Below are 16,248 nucleotides of genomic sequence, written 5' to 3'. Positions count from 1 at the left end.
TGGCGGGAAGGTAAACGGCGTTTCCATGCGCTGTTCTGGTTCGCCAGAAGCAGCTTAGTCATGTTGGCCACATGACCCGGAAGCTGTCTGTGGACAAACGCCGGCTCCCTCGGCGTATAGAGCGAGATGAGCGCGCAACCCCAGAGTCGTCCACAACTGGACCTAATAGTCAGGGGTACCTTTACCTTTTTAGAATGTGAGTAGTGTAGAGGCAACTCCTCCCTTACACAGGGGTTACATTCCAGGTTCCTGCACACATAAGTGGGGGGAGGGTCTGCTGCAGTTAATACAGCTTCCCACCCAACAGCTGTTGAGAAAGGTAGCAGCGAGAGCTCCCACACGCCATTTTAGAGCCATCGGGAGTCTTTTTTCTGGACTTGGTGCTCTGGGGAGTGTGTCCTCATGAGCCACAAGGACTTTCCAGCTCTCTCCCACGATTTGAGGTCAGTATTGAATTATTTATTTATTTCCCGGCACCACATATACATGCATGAGCCAATCACGCACAAATGGGGGGCAAGCCTGTATGTATTTGGATGAGTATAGCCACTGGAAAGATCAGAGTGAACAATGACTAAAAAAGAACAAGAGTTCCACTTGGAAATATGGGAGTGGAGTTCTGGAAATCACTCTTCTACAGGATCTCAAACCACTGCCCTTAATAAAAATTCAACTCTTCATTAATATATGGCAAATCTTGTATACTTCCTAATACATATTTAACGATGAGAAAGATTATTGCCCAATAGCCCAACATTTCAAAGAATCATAGAACTGTAGAGTTGGAAGGGACCACGAGGATCATCTAGTCCAATTCGCTGCAATGCAGGGATCTTTTACCCAGCATGTCAAATTGTTAATATTTTGTGTTTTGTGTTTATTGTTAGTGTTTGCTGTTATAATAGTTTAAATATTTACTATGTGATTAATCACAAAATCTTGTTAAAAAAAGGTATGACTCTAAATCCAAACAAATTAAGAACATCAAATAAACCCCCCTCACCTTTTTAATCTCCTTGTAGAGTTCTAACTGTAACCTAGGAAGACTAGAATCCATCAAAGCCTAGAAGGAAACAAAATAATATCTTTTTTAGTATCAGCAAACTATGCCTTGCTTCAATAGATTACATAAAGCAGAAGAAGAAGAAGAGGAAGAAGAAGAAGAAGAAGAGTTTGGATTTGATATCCCGCCTTTCACTCCCCTTCAGGAGTCTCCAAGCGGCTAACATTCTCCTTTCCCTTCCTCCCCCACATCAAACACTCTGTGAGCTGAGTGGGGCTGAGAGACTTCAAAGAAGTGTGACTAGCCCAAGGTCACCCAGCAGCTGCATGAGGAGGAGCGGAGACGCGAACCCGGTTCCCCAGATTACGAGTCTACCGCTCTTAACCACTACACCACAATGGCTCTCCACTGAAAGCACTGAAAAGTTTGCAAGTTTACTTGCTATGATAGTTAACTCTTAAACTACAAAGATAGCAATTTGCTAGATCTACAGAGATGATACTCATACATCAGAACTTCATATACTAATATGCTACAAAAGCCTACTCTTTCCACCAAGTCATCTGTCACAGAATCCCAATGATAATATTCAGTAATTTTATCAGCAATTACAGGGCACAAAACCAAATGCAACTTACTTTTATAACTTTATTGAGACATTCATCAGCAACCATCCTTACATCTGACTCTGCATCATCACTACAGAGTAGGAAAAGTTCCATAGCAATGCCCAGCAGTTTCTGAAATTCTGGAGAATTTCTTTAATGGAAAAAAAGAAAAGTTATCATGAGCCAAGTTCCACTTGTCAGGTTAAACTCCTGGACGTTACGCTGTGTTCATAAAATTCCAAATTAATTGAAAACGTAGAATTATTTTTCAGCTTCAATAATCCGAAGTTAGCACATTCCCCAGTGTTTTGAAAGGGCTCCTCATCAAATGCTGGCTGCCTCTGGATCTTGCTCCTCTCCTTCACTGCAATCCTTTGGTGCATGAGAGTTTGAGGGAGGAGATGCAAAAGCACACTACAGTGGTGCCCCGCAAGACGAACGCCTCGCAAGACGGAAAACCCGCTAGACGAAAGGGTTTTCCGTTTTGGAGGCGCTTCGCAAAACGAATTTCCCTATGGGCTTGCTTCGCAAGATGAAAATGTCTTGCAAGTTCCTGCGGGGTTTTTTCCCTTTTCTCCCCCTTTTCCTAAGCCCTAAGCCGCTTATCAGCTGATCCGCTGATAAGCCGCTTATCAGCAGATCCGCTAAAAGCCGCTAATCCGCTAATAGCGCTAATCCGCTAAGCTGTCAATGGGCTTGCTTCACAAGACGATAAAACCGCTATACGAAGAGCCTCACGGAACGGATTAATTTCGTCTTGCGAGGCACCACTGTATAGCAGAAAAACTGTGACAAATAGTCATAGAAACAGGTGCAGCCTGAGATGCTTTGGTACCTGAGGCGAAACACTCTGCTGCCACCCCCACAATTGGAGGGGATGTGAGGCTCCACAAGGGCTTCCTCTCAAGGAAAAGTCCTTGCAAACTCTGCAAGGGTTTCTCCTTGAGGAGAAGCAGCAAAACAGAGCGGAGGGACACCTCCCTCTCACTGAAACTCAGCAAGAGCAGGGTGTTACGGAGAGATTTCCCACTGGCCTCTCTCCACCCCTAAGGGGGGGGGGGAGCCAGCAGCAAAGTGGAATAGTGGAATGCCTTGCTCTCGCCAAAACTGCATGGTCAATTATGGATAATGGATAGTGCAGGAGAGAACATATGGACTGAGGTGTGAGAGATAAAGGGTGGGAATGGTTTTTGTCCTAGCCAGTGACCACCAGCAAGTTACCCCAAGGGAATATGGTCCTCAACAACAAAACAACTCCCAAACACTGATCTAAACAATGGCTGAGGAACAAGCAGGATTAGACACAAGATTTACCCACTCTGGAAGAATGGCAGATGCAAGTAATAGACTATATGGAGAAGGCAGAAATGACTGGCAGAATCCGAGACCTGGGAGAAGAGTCGGTGGAAGAGGACTGGAAGAAGTTTAAAGACTATTTGCAGAAACACTGCAAAATTTATGAATGTTAAAATGATGTTGGATTTTAAAATAATACGGCATTAGTGACAAAGTTAAAGGAGTATGCATAGATGAATTTAAAAAAAGGGTGAAAGACTAGAGATATACTATGTCAAACTTAAATAATATGGTATAAGTGACTAAGTTATAAGGAATAGGTAAGAATGAACTAAAAAGAGAAGAAGGATTGGAGACATAATAGGTTGAACTATATATTTGACAATGAGATTTGGAAGAGGGTAAGGATTTGCTGAATCTGATTGGGTAAATGGGAACACAAAAAAGGGAGATGTGAGGAAGTCAAGAAACAGAGTTAAATAAGTATAAAGTTAAAAGTTGGATTTTTTTCTTTTTTATGTGTTTTATTATTGTTTTTTGATGATTTTTTGTTGACATTTTTTGTGTATCTTCTTTGTATCTTTGGCTATGTTTGTTGTTTTTTTCTTTGTGGTATCTATTTATGTGTTTTTCTTGGTAAAATCATAATAAATATTTTATAAAATGGGAAAAAAAGAAGAAAAAAAGAGGAACAAGCAGGAGTGAGCCAGAGGGATTAACTGGCTCATGCACTCTCCCCATCCTTTTCATGGTTTTATTTTCCGCTTTGATATTTAACTCTGCATTGCTGGGAGTTGGGCTATATGACCCTCCGTGTCCTTTCTATAATTCTAAGACCAATGCACGGTTCCCAAAGTTAGTATGTAACACAGATCTGCAGTTTTTTCCTGAAGTTTTCTCGCCTGCTGAAAGCTTTTTTGTTTAAGCAACCCAGCAAGATATGTTTATTGGGCACATATTTCAGCATGTAATTTTATTTTAAAATGTATATTTTAAAAATGTTGGTTGTATTTATAGTTTGATCATTTTAGGTCAACTTATTTTCAACATCATTGGTAATTTTAATGTATTTTATACTTTTTGTATTATACTTGATGTGAACTGCTTAGATGGTTAAGTTACTAGTTTTCGAACTGTGGTCTGCAGACCATTAGTGGTCTACAACCTTCAGTTAGAAGCCCTGCAGCACATCTGTGAAGCACGCTTACAGTTTGAATTCTAGGGAATTCAAACTGTAATACAGCAAAATACAATGAAAGAAATAAAAGAAGCAGTAAAAATGCAATTAAAAATCATACAGCATCTAGCACAGCACACTACAGTTGCTACAACAAGCAGAAAAAGTATTAAATGGTCTGCCAAGATACCCAGCTCTACCTCTCTTTTAAATCAGAACCAGTGGGGGCGGTGAAGGTCCTGTGTGAGTGTCTGGAGGCGGTTGGAGGATGGATGGCGGCTAACAGATTGAGTTGAATCCTGACAAGACAGAAGTACTGTTTTTGGGGGACAGGAGGCGGGCAGGTGTGGAGGATTCCCTGGTCCTGAATGGGGTAACTGTGCCCCTGAAGGACCAGGTGCGCAGCCTGGGAGTCATTTTGGACTCACAGCTGTCCATGGAAGCACAGGTCAAATCTGTGTCCAGGGCAGCTGTTTACCAGCTCCATCTGGTACGTAGGCTGAGACCCTATCTGCCTGCGGACTGTCTTGCCAGAGTGGTGCATGCTCTGGTTATCTCCCGCTTGGACTACTGCAATGCACTCTACGTGGGGCTACCTTTGAAGGTGACTCGGAAACTACAACTAATCCAGAATGCGGCAGCTAGACTGGTGACTGGGAGCGGCCGCCGAGACCATATAACACCGGTCTTGAAAGACCTACATTGGCTCCCAGTATGTTTCTGAGCACAATTCAAAGTGTTGGTGCTGACCTTTAAAGCCCTAAACGGCCTCGGTCCAGTATACCTGAAGGAGCGTCTCCACCCCCATCATTCTGCCCGGACGCTGAGGTCCAGCGCCGAGGGCCTTCTGGCGGTTCCCTCATTGCGAGAAGCAAAGCTACAGGGAACCAGGCAGAGGGCCTTCTCGGTAGTGGCGCCCGCCCTGTGGAACGCCCTTCTAGCAGATGTCAAAGTGATAAACAACTACCTGACATTCAGAAGACATCTTAAGGCAGCCCTGTTCAGGGAAGTTTTTAACGTGTGATATTTTACTGTATTTTTGGTTTTTATGTAAGCCGCCCAGAGTGGCTGGGGAGGCCCAGCCAGATGGGCGGGGTATAAATAATAAATTATTATTATTATTATTATTATTATTATTATTATTAGCAATTTTCAAGCTGCCTGTGGGTAAGAGGTTCAGGAATCACTGGGTTAAGTGGTATATAAATACTGTATAAATGAATTTCAGATTGCTCATGGGGACATTGTTTTCACACCCTGTCAAGAGGAAGCTTTCATATTAAACAGTTTTCCCCATTCCCCATTAATGAATATAGTGCAATTGTTTCTGAGCAGTAAATAGGAGAAAAGACTGGAGAGCTTTCAGTGCTGTATTGCTATTAGAAACACCCCTATTTTATATTTGCTCAGTGCATCATATAACTTAGGCAGGACTTCAGTTAAAAGTGGGTGTATCTAACTGCAGACAGAGGTGTAGCTAGGTATACTGAACAAACTCCTCCTTATCAAGGCAGCAAGCCCAACCACTCAAATACACCAAACAGCAGCATACACAGGAGAACCAAACCATTATTTGCTTGTCTAGTTCCTCCTTTCCCTGCCTTGATCAAGAGTAGCATAAAGCCCTTTCAAAGTAGAAGGACAACATTTTGAGAGCTGATTATCAACCTTTATATTTCATCCTGCAATGAAATGGGAGCATAAGAGCAAGTTCCCTTGTTCTGCATACAAGCATGATGAACCATTAGAGCAGCAGAAGTACAATAATGTATATTATATACTCATTGAAACATTGAATCACTGAAACAGAACAGCATTTGCATAAACAGAGATCAGAAAACACTTGATTACCTTAAAGATTGAGCAACTATATTTTCACATATTGTTAGGCAATGATTCACTCGATCTTTCTTGGTGGTGGAAAGTTCTTTCTTTCTAAAATAAGAGATAAAATTTGTAATTATACAAAATACCAACACTTGATATGCTTTATACAACAGTAAAGTTAAGGTAGTAGAGCTATCCTGTGAATATCAGAAAATTCTATTTTGTTGTTACAATGAATTGATGATACCTTGACTACATTATTTCTTAAATTCATTCATTTGGTAAAGAATGACTTAAGAATCCTGAGAATGCATATCAGACACAAAACAACATTTCATGTAAAACTTACTCTATATATTTCATCAATATTCCAAAACGTACGATCCTCAAATCAAGGATGGTATAGAAATTAATAATAATAATAATACTAAAGTATCAAGAAACAATAATAGAATGATTGCAATAAATTTCTTTCTAAAATGCTTGAGCAAGAAAAGGGTTTAGTTTTACAGGTTTTCTGAAAATGCATGGCACTGAAGTCAAAACTCAAAGCCAGATAGCCAAAAATATATTGTGAACCACCCTGAGGTCTTATGATGAAGGGCGGTATAGAAGTCAAACAAACAAATAAATGCAAATATTCAATTCTGACCAAGACAGCATTAAACTTACTTAATTATCAACAAAATTATAGCTATTATTTCAACTGAACCATTAGTTCCATGCGTCTAACAGGACTCTGAAATTATGCTTCCTCTCCTTTCTCAAGCTACATTGCATAATGAGTCTAAAACAAGAGAACTTCAGATCTGGCAAACAGATCTACAGTTTAAAGGAGCATGGTATCCCAAAAAGTACCTCTGAAATCTAGCCTATCTGTTAGAATGTTATGTTGGAATAATGTTATGTTGGAACACCTCAGAGAATCAGAGTTGAAAAGGCCCTCAAAGATCATCAAGGGCAAACTTCTACTGAAGCAAGTAACCAGTGGTGTAGCATGAGTTGCTGGCACCCAGGGTGGGGCAAGTGATGCGCTCTCCTGGTGGACTTGGCAGCGGAGGTGGAAGCATGCACCAGGGTGGCCTCCTCCTTCCTTGGGCACTTTCCTGCTTTCCTCCATCCTCGGTGGATGGCAGCAGCCTCCCACTCCCTCCCTCTTGGGCAGGCCAGCAGGTGGTGTTGGCAAAGGCGCAAGGGCAGGGGGGGTACGCTGTAATAGAGCAGTTCAATTACTTCTTGCAATCTAAACACTATACTTAGAATCATAGAAGTGGAAGGAATCCCAAGAGTCATCAAGTTCAATTTCCTGCAATGCAGGAATCTTGGCTACAGCATCCATGACAGATGGCCATGGACCACACTGCTGACTCATCTAATGTTTAGCTTGTAGTCTGCTAAAAAGCCCAGATCTTTTTAACATGTAACTTACAACTTGTGCAAGGATTGCATTCCGAAGATTGCAGGAAAAGTCAAAATCACATATAGTTAATACAACCCAAGCACTGATCCTGCAAAAGCATACCCATCTGACAACCCAGCCAGATGGGCAGGGTATAAACATTATTATTTATTATTAGCCAGCGAGCTGAGTGGGCCTCGCTCACCAGACTCTGGGAAGTTCAAACAAGCCTCCCAATAGTAGGTAAGCAAATATGAAAGCTAAAAAACTCCACACCAGGGAAACTCAGAGCAGAAAGAGCTTTTAAGGCTAGCGCTCCACTTTGCATGTGTATGATTTCAGCTGGCCAGCTCCCAAGCGCATGAAGCTGGAATCACACTTTAAATTTGCATAAGTAGTGTTGCTCATCTTATATCTGTTCATCTGAGTCTTCCCACCCACATTTATTTCTTTTGAAATTTCTTTTGTTAGTTTTGGCCCAGTTTTCCAACATATCAAGATCTCAACCAATTTTATGTGACCTGCAGCTTTTATGAGCATCCCTTTTGATGCCTTCATCAAAGCCATTTATAAAGGTACAATATCAAAAGCATATCGGACAGAATCCTGCACCACCACACTTCTAGGTGGATAAGGAGCTATTGGTCAGCATTTATTAGGTACAGTCCTTCAATTACTGTAGTTGCAAATCCACATAAACAGTAGACTCCCCTTAACCACAACCAACTTGCATGTGATGAAGTGGACTCTAGTCCAGAAAAATGTATGCCATGGTAAATTTGCTTTAAAGATGTCACCACATCATCATCATTTGAAAGCAAATGAGCGTTGACTCACAAGCAAGCCCTACTGAATTTAATGGGGCTTACTCTGAGGAAAGTAGAAGTTTGGTTGAACTCAGTGGGGCTTATGAACACACAGATTCCACTTAGAGCTCTGAGTGGGGAAGCAGATGGAACTTGACTAGTAAATCACTTAAACTATTCATAAATTAGTTGAAAATGTATTAAACATAATATATGGAAGTTTATTTAATATTTTTATTAAATCTATTACTTCCTTACATTTTAAGGCCATCTACCACTGCAAGGAGCCTCATCAAGGGCGCCCCCGTCCTGCCACTGCAGGGACGAATGGCGGGACCCTCTGCACCCACAGGGAGGCTCAGCAAGGCACCCCACCACCACAGATATATATTGTGATATACTGTGATATTGTGATATTTAGCTGGTGCTATATCATGAGTTGAAAACCTGGTGTTGCCCAGCCCTAGCAATGAGGAGGTTTGACGTATGAGTTTGTGTATTTAACTTATCTACTTAGTAAATAAATGATAACAGAAAACTGCATTTTCTATTAGCAGTAACTGATGATAAAATTCTTAAGAAATTCAGTGTGTTGCCAAAAATGATAATTTTATTTTACGCTTTTATTTGTTTAGGTTTTACATGAATTTATGAAAATCTGAATAAAAGTATTTCATCTCCTAAGCTAATATTTGTTGAGATACATATTTTTAAAAGGGGGCATGCTGCGATCTGCCATGGAAATTCAGCATTTTAAGTTTAAGTTGTACAGTGGTGCCTCACAAGACGAAATTAATCTGTTCTGCGATTCTCTTCGTCTAGCGGTTTTTTCGTCTTGCGAAGCAAGCCCATTGACGGCTTAGCGGATTAGCGCTATTAGCGGTCTAGCGGCTTTTAGCGATCAGCTGAGAGGCGGCTTATCAGCGGAACAGCTGATAAGCGGCTTAGCGGCTTAGGAAAGGGGGGGGAGCGAAAAAAACTCGCGGGAACTCGCAAGATTTTTTCGTCTTGCGAAGCAACCCCATAGAGAAATTCATTTAGCGAAGCGCCTCCAAAACGGAAAACCCTTTCGTCTAGCGGGTTTTCCGTCTTGCGAGGCGTTCGTCTTGCGGGGCACCACTGTAATTTTATTTGGGTCAGAGTTAACTTCTATTGATGATACCCTGTACTATTCTCATACTGTTAAAGTTTCATTTTGTGATGGTCTGATGAGCATATCTAAAACTCTTTACTCAAAGGAAAGCTGCAAGCATGAGAATGTATACAAAAATCTACAGCTTTTATGAGAAAAGTGAAAGTGGAGTGGTAAGAACGCCACATAAATTCTGTGACCTCACCGCAGAAAGAGCAGAGGCTAAGAAATTTTGTCCCAGGAAAGCAAGATGAGAATTTGTGTGTCTGTCACATTGATTTGGATTAACCAAACAAATATTTGTCTGCACATCTCCTGGAAGCAAGGGCTGTTAGATTATGTTTTGAACTCCTTTCTATGTTTCTAGATTATATACCTGTTACATTTTAAAAGAAGGAAAATATTAAAATGGATACAAGCGTCCAGCAAATTGAGAAGCAGCTCAAATGCACTCACAGAAGTGGCACAGCACCTGCATACAAGACTTCCAATCTATATTTATTTGACATTAGTAGCACTCATACCCTTGCAATTCCCACTCTAACCATCTCTTTGGTTGTTACTTCCCAAATGTTATTATTCATACTGTACCCTCCCTCTTATGTTTGCTTAGGTCAGTCTATAAAGCACCAACTACACTGAGGGTGGGCAGGTTTCCCCCCACATAAGAGCCATGTGCCCTTCTGGACAATCTTCCGGGGCCACACACAGTGGTAGGACTAGAGGCAAAAGCGGGCAGATGAATAAACATAAATTTTACATTTGTACACTACACTAGTTTCCATACATACACCTTTTTATCCTCCAGTCAGACAAGCAAGAAGTTTTGAACAGAGTTCAAAGTCACATTCTATCTAGGAAAAACCAGTCAAGCAGGTTGCAAAGCTGGGCCAGGAGGTAACTGGGGAGGAAGTGTGGCCTGTAGAGGGTCCCAAGGGCCAGTTAAAGAGGCATAAAGGGCCACATTCAGGCCCTGGACCCGAGGTTCCCCAGCTGAAAATGCTCTATACATTAACAAAGAATTCTGGAACAAAGAACAGCTTAAAGAATAGGAATGAGACCAAGATTATAATACACAAGCAGAAAGATGGCAACCTTTAACACATAATACTTTATTTATTGTTCCCCACATCTCTGGGGTTCAGTTAGCCTTAGCTAAGGACTGAGCCTTTAGCGAGGCAGGCCCTGCCTTGCAGAGCTCCCTACCAGCACAGGTTCAGCAGGAATAATCCTTGCTTCTTTCTGACATCTTCTGCAAATTCTATTGCTTACACAGGCCTTCACAATATGAATTTCTCTTTTTAACCAACCTGTATCTACTGATGTTTTAAATTATGTTCTTATGGATACCCTTACTGATTTTATTATATTGTGTATGGTGCGTTCCATTTTGACACACTTCATGAAAGTGGGGATTATAAATATTTAAACAAATAAATGTTCAGAAATATGTATGTACACTTAACGTTTCCAAAATCACTAAGAAGTTTTAAAGAAGGGCTTGAAGCAAAGAAGACAGAATGACAACTGGATTGTACTAGGTATAGGACCAGAGACAGGAAATAGAATGGAGCTTGAGTTGAGGTAACAAGCATGGATATAAGATGATCTAAGAAAGCGTACACAGCAGACCTATGCATTATACATAATACATGGGAACTGCCTCTCAGCACTATTACACCGGTTTTCAGCTGGAACATGTTAAAAGAAGTGTGTAACGAGCTCCCTTTTCTTGAATCACTTGCAACAAGTAACCATCAACTCCTGGCAGTCAGATATGTAAGCTTTTTAACAGCTGCTTTTTTATTATTTCAAGTAGAATTATCTGCAAGGATACCAAAGCCTGTTAACTTTACTCAGGGCTATAGCTGTAGTAAAGAAAACAGGGACTAGAATGTCAAAACTAATCTCACTGTAGAAAGTAGTATGGCAAGGGTCAGAGTTTTTACAGCTTTAACTTTCAGCAGCATTCCATAAATGCACTTGCTTCCTCCTTGGTAGTAACAGGTTCCTCCCCTCTCTGGAAAATGCCCAGTTTCTCTCCAGGAGGTCTACCACAGACAATTTGGTGAAGAGAAATGGTTTTCTCTCAGGTTGCCTTGCAACATGTGCTGTCTTGGAAAATGTTTTAACCCACCATTTCTCATGTTGTTTTACTGATCTCGGTTTCCAACTCTGGAAAACATTTCCTTCTTTAGAAATGGGGTGAGGGGGTGAGGCAGTGGGGGAAATTTGAGAGCTTATAATTTAGACAGAAAAGGAGCATTGTTCTCCCAAGGCAACAAATTAGAATAACTTTGCGGTGCTATCATAATGATGCTTATTTAAGAAGCAAGTCGTACTGAACTCAAAAGGATTTGCATCAAGGTGCCACGCAAAAACTTTCTCTACAACCAAACAAAGCCATTTAACTATTTGTGGCCTTTGGCAGGGATGTTTTTAATGCATTGTCCACCTCCCCTTGGTTTTAATGTACCTATGTGGGAGGAGGGATTGTTTGTTCATGTTTGTCTGTTTGCTGCTTTATCTTGCCCAGGACAACCCAAACAACTCACAAATTTAATAAATAATAATGGAAAAATATGACTAGTGCTCCTGTAAAAGCCCTGGATAACTTGCAGAACATCCTGATTGTTTGTGCCATTGACACAATCACCCCTGAGAACCCTCTCCCACTTCATGGAGCCCATTTGGTTCCCGTGTATACTCCAGAACTTAGGGCAAGGAAACAAGCTGGGAGACTGCTTGAATACTAATGGAGTAAAACTCCAGTCAAAAGCTACTGAACACTGGTGAGGGCTCATGACCAACTCTACCTAGTGGTAGTGAAAGCAGCAAAGGAGGCATACTTTGCTGCCTCCACTGCATCCTCATTGTCGCCCGGCAGAGCTTTTCTGGGTAGTAGAGGGCCTCTTACAATCTAGCCCAAAGGAGGAAGAACTGACTGGCTCACTGTGAATTGTTTGTGAAGCATTTTGAGGATAAAATCCACCAGGTTCTTGATTCTGCTGTTGCAGCAGATGACCTGTTATGGATCTATCCTGTCCAGTTATGTTGTATGAGTTTCAGTTGGTAAGGCTTGAGGTCAAGGATGTGGACAAAGTGCTTGGATCAGACTTGTGCTCTGGACCCTTGCCCTTTTTGGCCGAGGAAAACTAGCAGAGAGGTTACAGCTGCGTGTACATGAGAAAATGGGTTATTCTCATTCATGAGTGTAAATCATCCCATAGATATTTTAATTGCAAGTGCATGGTCAGCCAAGACAGTTGCTACAGTAACAGCCCAGTGCCCTGACAATAGCTGTGATTAATGCATGTCAGCTCAGTAGCCTGTTGGTCTGCAGTTTGTCTGTCAGTCTGTTTCTCAATTAAGCCAGTCGGTGTTACTTGTCCAGTGTAACATCTTAAATTGTTTAACTTATTTAGCCTGATTCAAAGTGCTGGTTTTACCTCTAAAGCATTAAATGGCTCAGGATCGCAATGCCTCAAGGACTGTCTCTCCCCATGTGAACCAATTCGGACCCTGTGATCATCGTCTGAGGCCCACAAGAGATCCAGAGGGTGGCAACATGAGAGCAGACCTTTTCTGTGGTGTCTCTCTGCAGGGAGGTTTGTCTGGTGAAAACTTACCAGGCCTTTTCACTGAATGACATATCACTGAATGACATTTTAAATGTGTTTGGGGGGAGAGGGAGGGGTCATGAGCTTGTTTTGTTCTTGTTTTCACTATGCATTTCGTGTTCTCAATTTGTATTTTTATCTTGCAAACCGTGAACTTCCAATGAAAGGGGGTATACAAATTGAGTAAGGTAAAAGGTAAAAGGTAAAGGTACCCCTGCCCGTACGGGCCAGTCTTGACAGACTCTGGGGTTGTGCGCCCATCTCACTTAAGAGGCCAGGGGCCAGCGCTGTCCGGAGACACTTCCGGGTCACGTGGCCAGCGTGACATCGCTGCTCTGGCCAGAGCCAGAGCCGCACACGGAAACGCCGTTTACCTTCCCGCTGGTAAGCGGTCCCTATTTATCTACTTGCACCCGGAGGTGCTTTCGGACTGCTAGGTTGGCAGGCGCTGGGACCGAGCAGCGGGAGCGCACCCTGCCGCAGGGATTCGAACCGCCGACCTTTCGATCGGCAAGCCCTAGGCGCTGAGGCTTTAACCCACAGCGCCACCTGCCTCCCCACAAATTGAGTAAATATAACAACAATACGTGAAAACACCTATGCCCGTTGGACTTGAGGCCCCGAAGATTACATTTCCTCGATTTTAAGAGGCTGGTTTCCGCGATGTAGCTGCCGTGCTTTGCTCCTTCCAGGCTACACTAGCCTGCGGGGGACACGGATGACGTCCAAGAGCAAACGGCGCTCCGGCGTCCACCGCTCCCACCGGACCACCTCCCCGCCTCCCCCGAGCGCGGGCCCTGCGGCCGCTTTCTCGCCCCCCGCCCGCTCCAGCCTCCCGTCACAACTCACGGTCGGTGAGGCGGCTCCCCGGGGGCGGCGCCGGCGACGACCGGGGCGGCGGCTGAGGCGGCGGGTGGTGCCGTGCCTGGTGCTGCTGCTGCTGCTGCCGCCGCCGCCGCCGCCGCCGAGGCAGCGGGGCCCTGTTGCTGCTGGAAGGAGCGGAGGGACTCGAAGGCCTTCATCAGCTTCTCCATGGTGGCCATGCCCCCCTTCGCCCTCACGGAGGCGCGCGGAGGGAAGAGCCAACTCCCACTCCGGCTTCGGGCCAAACTCCCTCGCCCGCCCTCGGGGGACTCGGCCCCGCAAGAGCCGTCGCGGCCAGCCGCTCACAGCGCCACAGCGGGCTAGAGGCGGGAGACGGCGCGCTCACTCCGCCACCGACGCGCCGGCGCCATCTTGAGAGCCTCCCATCATCCCCGGCGATCCCGGCACAAGCGCTGACAGCTTCCGGTTCCCCAGGCGAGCCCCACCGCCCCGCCTCCCTGGATGGACAGCCGAAGCCACCAATCGGAGCAGGGGTGGGGAAAGGGATCGCCGCGCCCACTTCCTGCTCAAGCGGCGCTGCCACACGCTCGAAGGAGGCGTTTGGCCAGTCAGCGGGGAGGAAATCGGCGAGGGCCAATCGCAAAAGAGAGCGGGACCGAAGGCCCTCCCACTTCTAACTGGGCAGCGCTGAGACCCCGCCCCGCTTTCTGTCCAGCAGCCTCACCAGCGCGGCGTTGTTGCTTCCAAGGCACTTCCAGCTCGCCCGGCAGAGGGCGCTCCTCTCTCGCGGGCTCAGGGAAATAGTGAAATAAATAATTTCCGCAAGAGTTCCGGATGGCGTTGGCTTCCGGCCAATTGAGGGACATAAAGCAACGTAATAAAAAAGAACTATTTATACTATTAAAATTAATCACAATCAACATTGATCAGAATCAGCGTTTCGAACAAAATAAACTAATAAATGTTAGGCGAGACAGACCACCAACACAATAAACATAAGGAGACTAATTGGATTTTACCAGAAATGAAACTGTAAAGTAGGATAGGGAACCATATTTACAACGTAGAAAATATATAATTGTGCAGTTGGAAGGAAGGAACCCCAAGGGTCATGTAGTGCAGCACCTTGCAATGGAGGAATAACTTTTGTTTTGACATTTATTGTTCCAAAAAGGTATAGTATAGCTAATATCAATTTTTCAACAAGTATGTTGACTTATTTTTTAGAGAAGCTGTTTTAAAAAGTAAGCTGGTTTCACGAATAATCCAACGTCCCGGAGTCTTTTTGGCAAACTGAAAGTGTTGGGGGTTTTGAAGAGCTTCGCAATATGTGCTGCTGCAGGAACAAAGAGTCTCTTTCTTTCTAACTCAAACCTTATTTCGTCTGAAAATGTTCGTTTTCTTTTCTAAGGTTTTAAACATTTGAAAGAGCAACGTGCCAGCAGAAGGGCTTCAGTCTACACGGGGGACTTTTTAAAGCTAGAAATTCCAACCGGCTTCAGTTCCACCCGCTAACCTGCAATAGTAAAAGTTTGCGCGGCTGTCACAGTCATCTCATTCATAACTTGCAAATGCACTGTCTGTATTTTTACTAGTATGCTTTTAAAAAAAAGACATTGGAAGCAAAAAAAAGTGCTGGAAATCCTCTCTTTGCTAAAAAAAAAAAAATCCTTCCAGTAGCACCAACTAAGTTAGTTCTTGGTGCTACTTCTTAAGGTGCTACTGGAAGAAATTTTTTTATTTTGTTTTGACTATGGCAGACCAACACGGCTTGTTGTTGTTGTTGTTTAGTCATTTAGTCGTGTCCGACTCTTCGTGACCCTATGGACCAGAGAACGCCAGGCACTCCTGTCCTCCACTGCCCCCCCGCAGCTTGGTCAGACTCATGCTGGTAACTTCGAAAACACTATCCAACCATCTCGTCCTCTGTCGCCCCCTTCTCCTTGTGCCCTCCATCTTTCCCAACATCAGGGTCTTCTCCAGGGAGTCTTCTCTTCTCATGAGGTGGCCAAAGTACTGGAGCCTCAGCTTCACAATCTGTCCTTCCAGTGAGCACTCAGGGCTGATTTCCTTCAGAATGGAGAGGTTTGATCTTCTTGCAGTCCATGGGACTCTCAAGAGTCTCCTCCAGCACCATAATTCAAAAGCATCAATTCTTCGGCGATCAGCCTTCTTTATGGTCCAGCTCTCACTTCCATACATCACTACTGGGAAAACCATAGCTTTAACTATACGGACCTTTGTTGGCAAGGTGATGTCTCTACTTCTCAAGATGCTGTCTAGGCCTGTCATTGCCCTTCTCCCAAGAAGCAGGCGTCTTTTAATTTCGTGGCTGCTGTCACCATCTGCAGTGATCATGGAGCCCAAGAAAGTAAAATCTCTCACTGCCTCCATTTCTTCCCCTTCTATTTGCCAGGAGATGGGACCAGTAGCCATGATCTTCGTTTTTTTGATGTTGAGCTTCAGACCATATTTTGCACTCTCCTCTTTCACCCTCAATAAAAGGTTCTTTAATTCCTCCTCACTTTCTGCCATCAAGGTTGTGTCATCTGCAT

The 16,248-nt window shown here is 43.7% G+C and overlaps 1 protein-coding gene across 2 annotated transcripts in view; it reads right to left on the bottom strand.

Moving 5' to 3' along the window:
• The window catches only part of HTT (huntingtin), a 107,023-nt gene extending 92,893 nt beyond the window's left edge, over positions 1-14,130 (bottom strand). For both annotated transcript variants that reach the window (XM_079991477.1, XM_079991478.1), the window contains exons 1-4: positions 13,718-14,130; positions 5,936-6,019; positions 1,642-1,762; positions 1,004-1,063 (exon numbers count right to left, since the gene is read on the bottom strand). In XM_079991477.1, coding sequence (XP_079847603.1) covers positions 1,004-1,063; positions 1,642-1,762; positions 5,936-6,019; positions 13,718-13,911 — 459 coding nt within the window. In that variant the 5' untranslated portion in view covers positions 13,912-14,130. The remainder of the gene's footprint in view (positions 1-1,003; positions 1,064-1,641; positions 1,763-5,935; positions 6,020-13,717) is intronic.
• Between the last annotated feature and the right edge of the window lie 2,118 nt (positions 14,131-16,248).

This window comes from Podarcis cretensis, assembly GCF_951804945.1.
Source record: "Podarcis cretensis genome assembly, chromosome: 9".
In the NCBI taxonomy this organism is placed as follows: Eukaryota; Metazoa; Chordata; class Lepidosauria; order Squamata; family Lacertidae; genus Podarcis; species Podarcis cretensis.
Note: the sequence above shows the minus strand (reverse complement) of the source record. Positions and strands in the feature narration are given on the sequence as shown.